General features: G+C 35.4%; 1 protein-coding gene across 2 annotated transcripts in view; it reads right to left on the reverse strand.

The window, feature by feature from the left end:
* Positions 1-17,129, reverse strand: part of TRIM24 (tripartite motif containing 24) — an 81,583-nt gene that overhangs the window by 37,090 nt on the left and 27,364 nt on the right. For both annotated transcript variants that reach the window (XM_074366957.1, XM_074366956.1), the window contains exons 2-5: positions 12,704-12,822; positions 7,064-7,211; positions 3,745-3,877; positions 624-740 (exon numbers count right to left, since the gene is read on the reverse strand). In XM_074366957.1, the coding sequence (XP_074223058.1) occupies positions 624-740; positions 3,745-3,877; positions 7,064-7,211; positions 12,704-12,822 (517 nt within the window). The remainder of the gene's footprint in view (positions 1-623; positions 741-3,744; positions 3,878-7,063; positions 7,212-12,703; positions 12,823-17,129) is intronic.

A 17,129-nucleotide genomic window follows, 5' to 3' on the forward strand; every position in this document is an offset into this window, starting at 1 on the left:
CTGTAAGACATGAGCCTTTGGACAGTTGATGATTTATTTCCTTGGAGAATAGAAAGTATAACAGGTAATATGTAGAGACTGTTAAGTATTGCATCTTACAAAGAATAAAAGGCACACAAAACAGACAATCCCTGTCTTCTAGTGTCCTAAGATCTCCACCTCATTGCATTTAAAAGATGACAGCCCAGAGGAGGCATCTCAAAGTTCAGCCATCCTTAAAACAGTAATTAATTATGTATATAATCAAGTATCAAAATTTTTTATAAGACTAGCAAAAACAGTTGATTTTCTTTTCTTTTAAAATCCTGGTGTTTCTTCAAAAATTAGAAAACACCAAATAATTATAAGTTATTAATACCTCCCAGATAAATGAGTTGTTACTAAATGTAGCTTATTATCATAATAGTTTTGAAATTTCATGGCTGAATATACTTTCCAATCCAAAGTTTTCAGAAATCCAAAAAGTTTCTGAAAAAATCTTATGAACTATGTGTTATTAGATCCACCTGACAGCTTACACTGATGTACTTCACCATGGGTTAAGTAAATGTCTGTTCTAAAAGTTACTATACTTAACACATTATATAAAGATGACTTAAATAAAACCATGAATATAAATTTACCTGTTTTGGATCTGATTTCCTGTGAATTTTATGTATTTTGTTTTTTCCATCAGTTTGGTGATTAGGGTATCTATGATCACTTTCTGATTCTGAAAAGCTTCTTCTATAAATTGGTATCTGAAGAAATAAATAAGCCAATTATTTCACACAAATATCTGTCTAAAATGAGGAAAAGCCCCAAAGCACACAAATAACTAACAGAAAACTATTTAAGATGAGTATAAAAGATAAAAATAATAATCTTTAAAAAATGCCAAATATATCCCTAGAAAGCAGGTTTTCCTCTCCTCTCAAAATTATCCCTTAAGAAGGAGGGAGACTTTTCAGATATTACTCATGGACATTCTTTAAGTTATTTTGAAAAATTGAGAGAGACACACATTCATCATTCATAGTTTTACAGGCTTAAAGGGCTCCTTTGGCAGACCTGGAAAAAAGTAATCATAGACATTTAAGTAGATTTATTAACTATTTTGCAATTTCATAATTATGAAAGTTTGATGCTTTTGTAAACACATATTTTGCAGATCACTTTTAAACAATAGGTAATTGTGCTAAAGGTCACATTAACAAATAATGCCTTTAAGATAAATGGGGAAGTGGGGAGCGAGGACAAAACTCGACGTTATGCCTTGCATGTGATAAAGTTTGAAGCAATAGTATCATAAAACACACAAGTTTTAGAAAACTGACTTGGGATAAATAACAAGGGCCTACTGTATAGCACAGAGAACTATATTCAATATCTTATAATAATTTATAATGAAGAACAATCTGAAAAAGAATATATATGTATAACTGAATCACTAAATATTTAGATGGTTCTCTTAATAAAAAAACAAGTAGCATTTCAGCCTCGAATCTTGTGATTTGGAATATTTTATCCATTTTATCCATTCACATCTGTTATAATTACAAATATATTTATAGATCTACCAATGATAAATTGGTAGTCTTATGAAACTCTATTTATTCTTTGTTCCTTTTATCTTTTTTGGCCTGTATTTAGACTGATTAATTATGAATTATTCCACTTCCTCCCTGTTATCTTGAGAGTCATACTGACTCTTGCTATTCTTTTGGTGACTACTCCATACATTAGAAAATGCATATCTTGACTTATCTAAGGTTAATTTGTAATTTATTAGCCACTTCCTAAACTATGCATGAACCTTAGAACATGAACTGCATACCCTCCTAACACATCCGCTGTGTGATATATAATACACACACGACACACACGAGCACATTTCATTAGACTTACTCAGATGTATCATTTTACCAGCTCTTCATTCCGTCATGTATCACATACCATTCTTCTCCTGCCTGAAGTGTGCTTCCAGGGGTATATTCCCCCCGTGTATTTTGTCTGAAAACATCTTTCTCATTAATCTTTTGTTCACTGGGTATGGAATTTTAGTTTTGTAGTTATTTTCTTTTCATACTTCAAAAATATTACTTTATTTTTTTACTTATCCTGCTGGGGGCTTCTTGAATACGGGCTAGATGTCTTTCTTCAGTATTACAAAGCTAACATTCTGTCCTCAGATGTTGCTTCCTTCCCCTTCTCTCTATGTCTCTGTCTTGGACCCCAGTTACACCCTGTGTTACATCTTCTCAATCCTTCTTCCACTTTCCATCTTTCTGTTTGTCGTGCTTCATTTTCATGTTTTCTTAATTTTCTTCTAGTTCATTAATTCTCATTTTCTGGTACGTCAAATCTGCTGTTCAACCCTCTATTGAGTTAATTTCAGTTACTGTAATTTTCAGTTCTAGAATTTCCATTTCATTCTTTTATACAGTTTCCAGTTCTCCACCCAAATTTTCCATTTTATCACTTATCATCTTGAATATAGTAAGATGTATCCTTGAAGATCTTTTTTTATGCTGTTTGCTGTATCTGCTAAGCTTTGTTCCCACTGCCTATCCCCTAGCATACTTGGTTATTCCTAATTGTGTGCTGGACCACTTTGCACAATTCATTATTGGATAAATCAGAGGTCTAGGACGATGTTTTCTTCCTCCAGAGAGGATTTACACTTTTTTCTACCAGGTACCTTGGGGCACCAGCAGTATGATTTCAATTTAATCCAACTTTGGGTACTGAGAAGATCTGATTCTGAGCTTTAGTGCCCTATGAGGAACTATTTACTAGCTAGTTTATCTTTATCATAACACTTTCAAGATCCCAACTCAAAGCAAGGAGAAGCCTTTAACCCCTATGATCCCTGAAATCCAATCCCCGTCTTTCAGCTCTACTAGCTTATTAAAAGCAACCCTCAATTTTTAGGCAAATGCTTCAAGGGGGAAAAAGCCCGTACCATTCTCTGTCCCCACTCCAACCTAATCCTGGTCCAATAATTCTTTACCAAGCTCTAAAATATTTTATTGGTTTCTATATTCTGCCCATGTTTTCTAGTTACCCTCATTGGTATAGTTGATCCAAATTACCTAGTCTGCCATTGTTGGGAGCCTAGACTTCTTTTAATCAATTATATTTCTATCAATTTACCAGAATCTTACTGTTTAAATCAGATTTTGCCAACTATGGAGGACAGATTTAAAAGTAAGCTTTGATAGGAATTATGATGAATTAGGAAAAGCATACCCTTTTTAAAAGTCAATTCCAGCCAAGTGTTGACATGAAAGTGTATGGGTCCCAGTGCTACAGCAGATTCTATTTTCAAAACACACACAAACTAAAGATCTAAATTTTTTTTTTTAATGTAAAATCTCCTCATTTACAACACTAGCAACTAATTCCATATATTCTTTTTACAAAGCATGTAGGCCAGTGTTTCTCCACTCATGGTGATTTTTGCTCTCTAGGGCATTTGGCACATCTGGAGACATTTTTCGTTGTCACAACTGGGAGAATGCTACTGGAATCAAGTAAATAGAGGTCAAAGATGCAGCTAAACACCATAAAATACACATAGCCCCCACAACAATTACCTGGCTCCAAATGTCAACAGTGCCAAAGATGAAAAATCCTGAAACAGGCCAACATCCTGCTGGCCAAACAAAATATTACTTGCAGATTGCCACTTGGCTGAGATGCCAGCAGTCGTCTAGTCCTCATACAGCATCAATCTATGTAGACAATGAAAGATGCTGGTACCTGTGCTCTTTATGTTCCAATAACTGGCAGTCACGACACGTCAATTTGTCGCATGTTTCACAGTAAAGCTTCAGCTGCTCCTTTTTATGAAAAGGACAAAACACTGGTCGCTGACTGGTCACACCAACTGCCTCTGCAGAAACAATGAGAGGCAAAAAAGAAGAAAATTAACTTAATTGAATGGTAAATAACTATCAGATTGTTCACTTAAATTCAAATACATTGAGATAAAAGGAGCTACAGTTTCATCAACACCTTCATTACCACTAGGTTCTACAGATAATAAAATATTAAGTGTTTTTTTGCACTTCAGGAGGAAATTTATATTTATAAATGAGTTTTTCACTTTCCAGTATAAAAATTCAAATTAATTCAGGAGAAAAAGAAAGTGTGTAGCTAAAATGATGCTTCATGGGCCCTGAGCTTTAGTCTTAAGAAATCTTAATAGCACAGATAAGTAAGTGTGAACCAATTGGAATGCTTTCTATTCCAAATGAGGGAGATTTTTTAAAAATGCAATGCAGAAAATCTAATAAAAACGTACAAAAGGGGTATCCTGTTATTTTGCAAAAGTAGGGAAATAATTTTTCCACTTTTACAAAAATCCTAACAGAGTATACCTAGTAACACAGAGATAATCATAAAATGTTCACTACTGCACTGTAGTCATCCACATATACACTTGATAGCTATCCAGAGTGGGGATAAAACTGGGCAAAGCTTATGTTACAATGTCAAATGGAAAAATTAGAATACAAATAAATGCAATGACTGATTAAAAAGTACTAAGTTAAGCTGAGAGGAACTAAAAATAAAATTAATGAACTAAAAAGTATAGAGAGGATAATTAGATAACTTTCAAGATAAAAACAAAAAGGTAACCTACTATCTAGCCAGAGAAAAAGGTAAAAAATACATAAAATTCTAAATGAAAAAAGGGAAAATAACAGATAGAGAAAATTAACAATGTATTAAAAGAATATTAACTGACTTTACTTCACTTTAAAAAAAGGAAAAAAATTAAAAGAATATTAAAAGCAGGACCCATCAAGACCTAAAGGAATTAATTCCAGCAACACAAAAATGGTTCAGTATTAGTACTGCCATAGGTCCCAGCTCCCTTCTTGAGGCTCATGTCACCTGGGCATCACAGTAGGCAGGGTGACCATACATCCTTAGTTGGCCTGAGACATCCTGGTTTGTGCCTGTTTTGCAGGAATGATTATTTATAGGTATTCTGGTTTAGATACTTAAGACATCATTTATAGACATCCTTTATCTATGAAGAATGTAGACTCATAGTCACCTCCTAGTCCTAAATCTCATCATCATCCTGTATGATCTATAAGACCACAGAGAGTACCACATAAAGACAAGTCTCTCAGACTTTCTCATCTCCGGAGAACTGTACTTTGGCTATTTATTCCATTTACTATAGATCATGGTCCCACCCTAGATTTTTTAATTGTCCTTAATTGTTCCATTTCTATAATCATAAAGTCAAATACCCAACTCTAGTATCTTCTACCTTCTAACCTTCCAATTCTTAGTTAACTACTCTTACTGTACATCATTGGTATCTCTTGTCCGTAATCATTTCTTTCACCCTATTGACTGACACTATCAATTTTACTTCCTTTATACAGTTAAAACCCCCAAATTCTTCATGTCAATACATGCCATTATCTGCATCTCTTACCCTGTGGAGCTTCTGAACATCAGTCCAGCTAAACCCCAACTCTAACTAATTCAATTCTCCTCTATAACCACATCAGACTCCTAAGGACTGACACAGGAGGTTTTAAGGACTATATCAAATGTAACCCTGACACTACCAAGCAGTCCTGTTTCCAAAGCTAGAGCTCTCCTTCAACTGGAATTATTTCAAATATCCTCTGAATTCCTTACTTTTAGTCCTGTTTCCTCTGCTCTCTTTTTTCAGTAGATGGCTACCTTCACAGAAAAACAGAAGTCTTTCTAGCACTAATCTATTAAACTTACCTGGCCTCTTCTCTTTTGTGTCTTCTTCATCAGTGTTCTCAGAAATTTATATCTCCCTTTTCCTATGTCTCAAGACTCCTAGTCTCATCTCTCACTACTCCTCCTCTTGCATCTTAATTTCCAGCTAAATTCAACATTCCCCCTCTGGAAATTTGCACGTGTGCTTCAGTTTTCCCCACCCTTCTCCTTTATGTGATGACATTCTATTCATCCTTGATGTTCCAGATTTAGCCTCCAATGTAAATCTCCAAATCTGAGTGTGGTTCTCCTGTCATGTGCTCCCATAAACCTTACGATGTTAAACTATGATTGCTAATTTGTTCACAGTCTTCATCATACTAAACTCCTGGAGGGTAGCAAGTATGTGTCTTAATCACCTTTTCATCTCTTTAACCTAGTAAAGTTTCTGGAATATAGAACAAGCATACAAACACTGGTCGGCTCAATAAATCAAAAGCAGTGAATTAATTTTTTAACAAAAATATATTAATGAGTCATAAAAATGAATGAAGTTCTGATAAATATTACAACATAGATGAAGCTGAAAACACTGTGATAAGTGAAATAAGTCAGACATTGAAGGACAAATACCATTATGATTCCACTTATAGAAGATGTCTAGAATAAGCAAAGTCATAAAGACAGAGAGCAGACTGGAGGTTAGCAGGGCCTGGTGGGGAAAGGGGAATGGGAAGTTTTTATTTACTGGGTACAGTTTCTTTTGGAGGTGCTAAAAAGTTTTGGAAATAGACAGTGGTGTTGGTTGCATAACACTCTGAATGCAATTAATGCCACTGACTTGTACACCTGAAAATGGTCAGAATGTCAAATTAAGTTACACATATTTTACTATAATAAAAAAAGTATTAGTAAACTTTACATAATAAGCAACACAATAAAAACCAAAGCACAATTACATAAAAAGCAAAACTTCTTTGATCATCTACATAACAAATATCAGGAAACAGGTTTACTATAAGAAAAGAGTTGTAAAACTTAAGTCCACCCATATCATCTTAAAAATAAGAGAAATATTAGTTTTAAAAAGCAACTTTTTTTTTCATCTGCTGTACCTTCACATCAAATTAAGGGATTTATAGGAGGAGGGTTGTGAGTATAAATATACAGCAGAATTTGGTATCTATTCAAACTTCCTGGTATTTATAAATATTCAAATTCAACTATAAATATAGACTTCCTTGTATAAAAGACAAGAGCATCACAAAACAAGTGCATCACAAGACAAGTCAGTGTGGGAAGGAAAGAACGAGTATGGGAAGGAAAGATAAAAACGAGATTTTAAACACTAATTTATTACCTGGAGAGACTTCCTCTTTCTGTCTCACCGTGTGGTCTTTTGTGAATTTTACCCTTTGATGAGCTCTGATGCATGTCTTGCAGAGCCATTCAACACACTCTACACAAAACCCATTAGCTTCCGCATTGTCCTCACAGCTTGTACACACCTAATAAAAGAATATGTCACATCAATTTCTGAGAAAAAAAGAACAGGTGGTCACGTGGCTAATCATACAGAAATGATACACCAACAGTACTGAACTCTATCAGTTATCTTAACAGTGTTCATAAATTTAAACTGACATTATGTTTTAAATTATAAATATATAAAGTGGAAATATAAGGACATTGCCCTCAGTTCAAAATATCAAATATTCCAGGCACTGTGCTAAGTGTTAAGGATACAACAATCAGAAAAAGCAAACATGCCCTTGCCCTTATGACAGCTAGTTTCACAGATGAAGTGTGGTTCAAATCCCAGTTTCCCTACTTACCAGCTGAGTAGTCTTGGGCAGGATACGCAGAATGCCCATCTTTATTTAAGATAAGGGTACTAACATGGACTTTACTGAGTGATTGTGAAGATCAAACATGAAGCAGTCAAACAGTATTGGAATAATCACAGCAATACAGAACTACAAAATTGACACATGCCATACAGGGAAAGTATAAGAAGCTATAAGCACATATGATGGAGGAAAGTGATCTGATTTCAGGGGCTGAAAGGCTGGGAAAAGTGAGAGGAGAGATTACCCAGGCAAGGCTTTCTCTAAGTCGATCATATTTGCATCAAGATATGAAAGTTGAGTCACTGATTACTGATGAAAGTCTTCTAGGCAAAGAGAACAGCATGTACAAAAGCCTCCTGCAAGAACAAGGTAGGTTCAAAGAACTGAGAGAAAGGCAGTGTGACTGAGGGCGAGATCAAGGGGAAGAGCGGCACGAGGAGGAGCCAGCGGCAGGGCAGGCAGGGGCCAGGTCAGGCAGGGTCACGGGGCAGCTTTGGTCTTTGTCTGAAGAAGTCCCTAAAAACTTTTAAGTAAGTGACGTGGCCAGATGTGCTTTCTTAAAATCACTGTCCCTGCAATGTAGAGATGAGATTAGAATAAGGGCAAGTGTTTCTGCATAGGGCTAAGTAGGAGGCCTTTTCAGTGCTTAGGTGACAGTAAGTAGAAGTGGAGATGAATGAAAATTTGGAAATTAAAACTGACTGGTTTGGAGGATGCACTGGATATGGGAGGTGAAGAAGAGACAGTTTTCATGTTTCCAGCTTGTATAACTGTGTAGATGGTGGCACTAACCTCTGAGAACAGACTGAAGTTACACAATGTATAAGCAGTCATCATATTATGTATGGTTGGAGAAAAAATTCTTCCCCTCAGTCAGTGGTTTACATTAGCCCAACTCTAAATACCTGGATAACATATCCATAAACCAAAAACTGTCTTTTCTCTTCTCTTGCCTTCAACCTTTCATTTGATGCCACTGACGCTTACTTCCTAGAAATCATTCAGATTCCTTGATACTTCCAGGTCCTCTTATCTCCCAGAATGACTTTCTGGATTCCACCACTACTCTCCCTCCTCAGATTCTGTAGATTTCTGTTAGATCTGGGGAGGGGATTGATCTCATCCACTCCCTCAGCTTTAACTATCACCTCTATAAAGATGTCACCTAAAACTACATCTCCACATTATATGGCAAAAAGGAGTGAGGTATCTCTACATACATTGCTAGGGAGGGATCTCTAGTACATAAAGTAAAATTTAAAAGGCAAAGTGTTAAAGCAAATCATACTACTGCTTATCTAAGAAAGATGGGGATGGGATGACTTATTTGCATAAATCTTAAAGTTAATATAAAATTACTTAGATTATAAATAAAAGTGTAAGGATAAACAATAAAAGAAATTAAATGGTTATGTATAAGATAGAGAAAAAATAAGGTAGATAGGTAGGTAAGATAGAGATAGAAGTTGAGTTCTCTGAATATACCGTTTTATAGATTTTACTTTGCAACCAGCATTATGAATGTTTTATATGTAGTTATACAAGTTTCAATTTAAAAAAACTAAACCCCTATGTATCAAAAGCAAAATGAAACAACTGAACCTGCCTATTAAGTGGTCCATATAGAAAGGAATTATTTATTTCAAGTAACTTAAAAACATGGATTAAGTGTCTCTAATAACAGTAATTGTTGTCTTCTTGCTCTCTGGTTTGACAGAGACAATTCTATAATTCCTACTTTCAGTACCAACTCTGTTCTTCACTCTTACTCTGCAAACCACATGTATGCTTCCTGAGCTGGCTCCACATGAGATTCTATAGGTGGTGCAGGAGAAAGACTACAATGCCAGAGGAAGAAGGGACTGATCATCTTAGTTGGCTTCCTATTTGCTTGAGTTTTCTGTGAACATCTACAATTTCAGATTTGACTTAAAAATACGAATATATACTTGAAATATTTCCCCTTCTCTTTTTAAAATAAAAAGCATTTGTTAAATCATTCTCCTGAAAGTCCTAGAAAAATGACCAACCCAATGGTGATAAGCACCCCTAGCATCCACATTGTGCTCTCTAAATACCACTTCAGCCTAGAAGGAACTGAGGCTCTTAGGAGAACCAGTTCCTGCTGGTTCCAGGTGTAGAACAAAAAATGAACAATATCTTGTCAAAACAGAAAGCAAGGGAGATAGCAACTACTACTGCGACTGTATCAGAAGGATTCAGGAATCAGTATGAGGCTCTCACTGCCAAGTGGGCACAATAACAACTACAATACATTTTATGTTAGATACCCGTGAGTTTGTAACAATAAGCCCACACACCCACCACTCAGGAGTCACCTCTGAATAATGCGAAGAAACTAAGTCACTACTCTAAAAATCAGCAACTAAAAGGAAAGAATCAAGCATTTAACCTACCTTTCCTTTATAACCTAACAGTAGATGAAGGAAGCCTTTCTCTTTCTATTCCAGTTTGAGAAATAAAGAGGAAATGACAGAATGAAAACGTTACCATTTTTCAAAGTCCTAATGAAATACGGAATCTTGGCAGTGATCATTAACGGCCATTAACATCAGAAAAAAGACAACCAAACATCATACGCCTCCTGCTTGAAATAGACACCTGGATGAAAGTATTCTTATGTCCCCTCACCCAATGGGACTTGAATCTAAACCAATCTAAATCTAAAAATCTACATTTTTATCACCAGTTTACACAAAATACAGGAGACAGGGAAGCATGCTGAATTTTAAATGACTTTATAGAAGTCAGCAAAATTCAGAATATGGCTAACTCTACTGGACTAACAACCCAGTTTATCCAACAAATATTAAAAAGGAGGAAAAAGAAAGACCTTAAGGCAAAGGGGTAATTTGAGATTAATTAAAAACGTATGTTAGAGACAAATCAACCAAATGTACTGTACAGGCCTTACTGGATCCTTACAGAAACAAATGTTAAAAAAAAAACTGACAATAACTAGAAACATCTGCACAAACATCTCAATGTCTGATGATATTAAGGAATTACTGTAAATTTTCTATATATATAAAATTAATCTGGTAGTTATATTTACAGAAAAAATTTTTCATACACATAAATATGGCAATATTTATAGATTAGGTTATATAATGCCTAGGACTAACTTCAACATAATCTAGTGGTAAGGGGACATGTCAAGTTATACATAAAATAAGAGTTAATGACCGCTGACCTAGACAATGGGTACCTGGGAGTTTGTTATGCTAATCTGTGTCCCCCCTCCTTTTTGGGGGGTAATGCTTGAAATTATCCATAATAAAACGTCTCTAAAACTTTATCTCCAGCTATGAACTCTCCTTAGAGCTCCAGTTTGACTAAAGATGACATTTCCACCTAAGTCTTAGAGGCAAACTCAATCACATTTATAACCAACTCTCTACCTGTATCTACTCTGCTGCTCCCTTCATCGCGGTGAAAAGTCACCCCCAACCTGGCAGTGAGACCTCTCACTTTCCACATCTAATCACGTCTATCGAGGCCCATGTGGATTGTAATTCCTGCACTTCCTTCCTCATTGCCACACCACGCTAGTGCTTCCTAGCTCCAATTCATCCTACATTACCATCCGTCCAGTCTTCATTCCCCAAATATCCCTACAAGCACCCTATTCTCAAACCAGATTTAATGCCCTCCCATCCCCACTTGTCTACACTGAAGGTATCTATAGGATTCTATTCCTAGTTTAACTGAATACAACTTCTTCCCATTGTGTTTCTGTGACAGAAGAGTATGTAAACTTACTGAAAACTAATTGATATACAGAGGCATAAAGCAGCCTCTTATCAATTTTTTAAATCAGAATCCTTTCAGTTCTCATCCCTCACCATTGTCATTTCATGTTATATCACTACTCTAACTTGTTGATTATTTACACTACCTTGCTTTTGAATTTTCTGGACTGAGTATTCACATGTACTACTGGAGTTCACCTAACGAAGTACAACCGGTGAGTGATATGATTAACAAAGTGTATCTAGTATAAATACAATCACATACAAGCAGAGTGGCATAACACTCAAGAAGGCTGACACAAAATCAGTATTCAGAAAGGAACTTTCAGAGGAGTTAAGTACTGGACTCTGTAGCTCACATAATTTGTTTCCACCCTTAAAAGCTGGTTTCACAACAATAAGAAAGTTTATTCCCTGCACTAAGCCCTGTTTTAGCCATTGATAAAGTTCATATTAGGAAGAATTATGGATACTTTTGAAACAAAAAGAGGTATTTTAATAGTAGCACCTATGTTCATTTAAAGTGAACTCCAAATTCTATAGTTTCCCTAAGAACAAAAAGGTGAAAATAAAAACTACAGAAATTTAGTTGTGTGATTACTGAAGAGTGCTACTTTTTAGATTTTTACATTTTAGATTAATAATTGTATTTCCATAATCAGATTCAGTTTTTTCACAGGTCTTCTATTCCAAATTAAAGGAGCTATTTAGAGAAATCATCAATGAATCATGATCCAAAAGGAGACTATGATACTTGGCACATACTGTAGAATCATTCATAGCTCACCTCCACTGGAGAACTACAGTTCCTCCACTGGGGACCTGACATTTAGATTTAAGGGGCTAAGAGGTACTATATATGGGTTAGGAAAGTAGAAAAACAAAACAAAACACTGGTGGATCTCTAAATGCAACACCTTGGACAATGCTACCAAATGAGACTTTAAAAGACATACTATGTAGAAAGGAGACAATCTTAAAATATAGAAACCGTGCTGATTAAAGACATGGAATTTTTCACATGTATCATTATAGTGCTTATCATTAAAATAAAAAAACACTTTAAGGGAAGGAGCTTGAAATAAAATAACTGTCAATACACAGTATAATTACAAAGAAATGAAATAATGTCAAATATAGAATAAGGGTTTTCTCTGCAGGATAGGGAATGTAGGGGTGGAGTAAGGGCCTCTGTATTGGCACTGTTTTATTCCTTAAGATAAATTAGCCATTATTCTCTATACACCTTTAAAATATCACACAACTACACAGATATAATGGTCTAATATGTTCAATATCTTTTATCTTAAGAGTTCTTCAGCATTTTAGGCTGCCTCATTAAAAGAAGACAAAAGATTCAAGACTTAATACGCTTACCTGATTAGACTTTTCTACAGTACTGCTGGGAACCTCAGTAGTGTCCTTCACGAAAAAATTATCTATGATGTGTCTCTCTGCACATTCTTGGCTGCAAACTGGACATCGAATGACTCCAACTGGGAAAGATAAAATTGTATTCTAAGTTTTTTTTAATATTGATATACAATTGACATAACATTATATTAGTTTAAGGTGTACAATGTAATGATTCATTATTTGTATGTACTGCAAAATGACCACCACAATATATTCAGTTCACATCTGTCACCATACACAATTACACTTTTTTTCCTTGTGCAAAAGAACTTTTGATATCCACTTCCTAGGTACTTTCAAAATACGCAGCACAGTATTATTAGCTGCAGTCATCATGCTGTGCATTATGCATCCGCATGACTCACTCATTCTGTAACTGGAATTTTTTACCTTTTGACTCTTTTCACCAATTTCACCCACCCCTTACCCCCTACCTCAGGCAACCACCAATCCTGCTCTTCTAAGTTGTAATACAATTATACTGAGTACTAAACCAACACCATCTCATCCAAACTGTAATGGGTTCTTTTACAATGCCTACTCTCTTCAAATTCATACCTGCTGTTACTTAACACAAAGCAATTCACTTTATGTACATATATGAATTTTACATGTGTGACTGCACCTGCACACATGTACACATGTGGGGTGTGTGTGTATACACATCCCACACATAGTAGATTAAATGACAAATAAATGCTCATAATTTTAAATGAGATGTCCTTCCAAATAAACATTCCCTTTGTCTGTTCTTTTACTGTTTAGCAACTTCTCTCCCATTGTTTTTCAAATAGGGATGTGCAGAATCACATGGAGATTTCTAAAAGAACGGAGAGTTCTGGTTCTCTACGGACTCAAAGAATCAGGATTTCTGAAAGTGTAGCACAGACATACTCATTTTGTTTAAAATCTCCTTGGCAGATTCAGAAACACCAATCTGCTTCCTTCACAAGTAAAAATAGTGTTCCTTTGGGGGAAAAACATTTTCATAGTGCTTGGTAAACCAATAAATAATTATGAATGAATTAAAATATAAAATTTTAATTAAATTTAAAAAATCCAATATAAACTTGATGCTGTAATTTATACCAAGAAGACTATACAAGGTTTCCAGATAACGTTTTGTTTTGTTTTGTTTTTGGTAAAATGCAATGCATAAGAATGAACACAAAGTAATCCAAGGTCAATTTCATTTGTATATACAATCAATAAACAAAAATTTTAATTAAAAACCTATTTTACAATAGTAACAAAAATATTAAGTACTTAGGAGTAAATTTTTTTTTAATGTACAAGGCCAATATGGAGAAAAATGTCCAGCTATATTTAGAAACACTAAAAAATACCTAAGCAATGAAAACATATTCTTGACGGTAAAGATGCCAATTGTCCCTAAACATATCTAGATTCGATGCAGTTGTAGTAACAACCCCAACAGGGACTACAAAAGAGTTTTGACAAGCTGGGGGACATGCCTATCAAATAACAAGACATACTATCAAGCTACAGTAATTAAAATGGTGTGATATTCATGAAAGGATAAACAAAAATGGAACAGAATACACATACCAGAAACAGGCACACATTTTCTATGTGACAGATGTGGCACTAGAAATCAGTGGGAAAAGGGGATGAACTTTTCACGGTACTGAAGTTCTCTATAGTGAGAGGCGGATGCCATCAGATCCCTACTTTACTTAATTAAAAAATAATTATTTTGGATAGGATAAATAAATAACTTTAAAATTTTTCATGAAGAAATATAGTACATCTGTGAAACTTTAGAGCTAGAATAAATTTTTTAATCAAGAAACAAAAAACAAGAGCGTAAGGGAAAGGTCTATGAGTTCAACTTCATTAAAGTTAAGAACTAAAGCTAGTCAAAAGATTACCATGAAGAAAGTGAGAAGACAAGCCCCCAACTGGCAGAAAGATATACCTAAGACATAGTACCAACAAGAAATCACTAACTAAAATCTGTAAAGATGTGACAATGCATTTCACGGAGAAAGCCTGAGTAAACACATTTTTTCTTATTCAGGAAAAGTAGAGCTAAAGCCTCTAGACATTCTATATAAAACTGGGAAAGGTAGAGGAGGCAGTAGACTGTCTAGAAACCTCAGGACCCAAGGAATGATAATGGTGAGGTCACTGGGATGGAAGCTGCCAACTCAAACACCAACAAGTGTAAACAAAAGAGCCCAGAAAAGCCAGCTCCTTCTATCCCAAAGGACCAGGAAAAGGGCAGCATGGCAAGACAGAGAACTCTACTCCAGGCAAACACCACAGAAAAAACATGTTTCCTCTCCCACCTAGACTTCCACCCTGGCTAAGCAGAAACCAGGTGTCCCAACCACCCCCTGCTGGATGTGTCAGAGAAGCCTGGTGGGGAGCTAGGGCTTTGATCCTCACTGGGTGGTAATGAGGCCCAAAGCAGTGTCAGTAGAGACCATACGAGGAACCTGAACTTGTAACTCCAGGACAGTAATGAGGAACTCCTCTGCCACCATGCTGAAGGCCTGGTGGAAAGTCAGGACTTTTATCAATATTTACCAGTAACCTCCCCTGTCCCAATGTGCATTAAGTATTACCCCCACTTTACAGATCAGGAAACTGAGCACCATGACTTACCCGTGGTCATACAACTATTAAGTAGCAATTCTGAATCCCGCCTAATGACACATTTTGTATACATTCTACATGGAAAGTATTTAAATAAAAACATATAGCATGGACTTAAAAGCTATATAGATCTAGATTATTCCTCTTTACTGACTGTTCTATAACACCTAAACAATCTTTATGACCCTCTGTTTCCTCTTCTAGTCATGATGATAATGGTTACCATATTGAGAACTTGTTATGCTCCAGTTATTGTGCTAAATATTCCATGCTCATTAGAAATCTGAGAAGAACTGTTGTAACGATTATATTAACAAATGTGTAAAAGGGCTTAATGATGTTGGGGTGGTAGCTGGTAAACCTGTGCTATACTCTGTGCCCCCAATTAAAATCAGGTAACAGTTGACTCCTTCTTAAGGATCAGCACTGTCTCACCTACCTCATCCCTCAAATTATCTACTAAGACTACAAAAGTATTCTGAGTCATAGGGGTACCTCAACCTAACGTGGAACAATGAGACTAAATGTTGGTGAATTTCAAATTTGCGTCTTTACCCATACTTCATTCCCAAGCTCAAGATGTACCTTGCCATTATAAGAAAAACCAGGCTCTGCATATAATACAGTAACTATCTGAATGCCTATAATGAAGAAAGCGATTCTTTTGACTTGCTATCCTGGAAAGGGTGAGAATACTGCAGAAACATAATTCAACTCCCATTTTGGAAAAGGAAAAATTTGAAATCTGAAAGGCTAGCAGAGAGTCAACTTTAATTCAAAAGAAACAGTAAAGTAAATGGAGCAATACAAATGCTTCTCTTTGCTGATACCAGAAGGTAAGAATACAGAATATGCACTGGGAACAAACAAGGAAATCACCTATGTATTAATCAAGTTGAAACAACTAACACTTTGATATTATATTTATCTGTATTTTGAAGGAAAAGGACCGCTGAAGTCATATGTAAGTTCTGTGTTTGCTAAATGAAATCATGAAAGAGGTTTAGATAATTATAAGGTCATAAAAACATGACTGATATAAGAGATTAATGATAGATCATAAATTACATACTTATATTAGTAGCTGAGTTCTCCTACAAATTAAATGTTTATAGTTTTTGGATTTTGAGATGTAAATATGATCCGCTATTTCCTTTTTGTGAAGCTTTAGTGTCTAAACCTAAGCATAATGCAGGGCTTATGCTTTGACATTAAGTACAAGAAATGGCTGGCAACTCTTTGCTCGTCTCCATAAAAGAGATGTATGTGGATTTAAAGCCTCTTATTACACACTATGGATCACAGACACAAGTAAGTTGAAGGATAGGACCACGAGATGGATCACCACCAGCCAGGCAACTATATTTCAACATCCATAGGAGAAAAAGGAGAGGATCTATATAATACAAAAAGTGCTCTGTCCATGGTCCTGTCAATATCATTGATGGCTTGCTACTTAAGCATGTCTGTATACAACAAAAGACCCAATTAAATGCTACCTACAAAAAAAAAAAAATTAAATACACACACAGGGTAAAAAAATAAAAGAATAGAAATGGACATACATTCAAATGATAAGCATATGAAACCTGGGGGATTTTATAATAATACTGGAAAGAGTAGACTACAGAACTAGAACTATTACCAGATACAAAGTGGGGACAGTGTATAATGATAAAGAGCTTACTTCCTCACAAAGTCATATAATCCTAAATGTACATGTACCTCATTAACAGAGTATCAGAATACATCATGTAAAAACTGT

Source organism: Camelus bactrianus, chromosome 7, assembly GCF_048773025.1.
Source record: "Camelus bactrianus isolate YW-2024 breed Bactrian camel chromosome 7, ASM4877302v1, whole genome shotgun sequence".
Taxonomy (NCBI): domain Eukaryota; kingdom Metazoa; phylum Chordata; class Mammalia; order Artiodactyla; family Camelidae; genus Camelus; species Camelus bactrianus.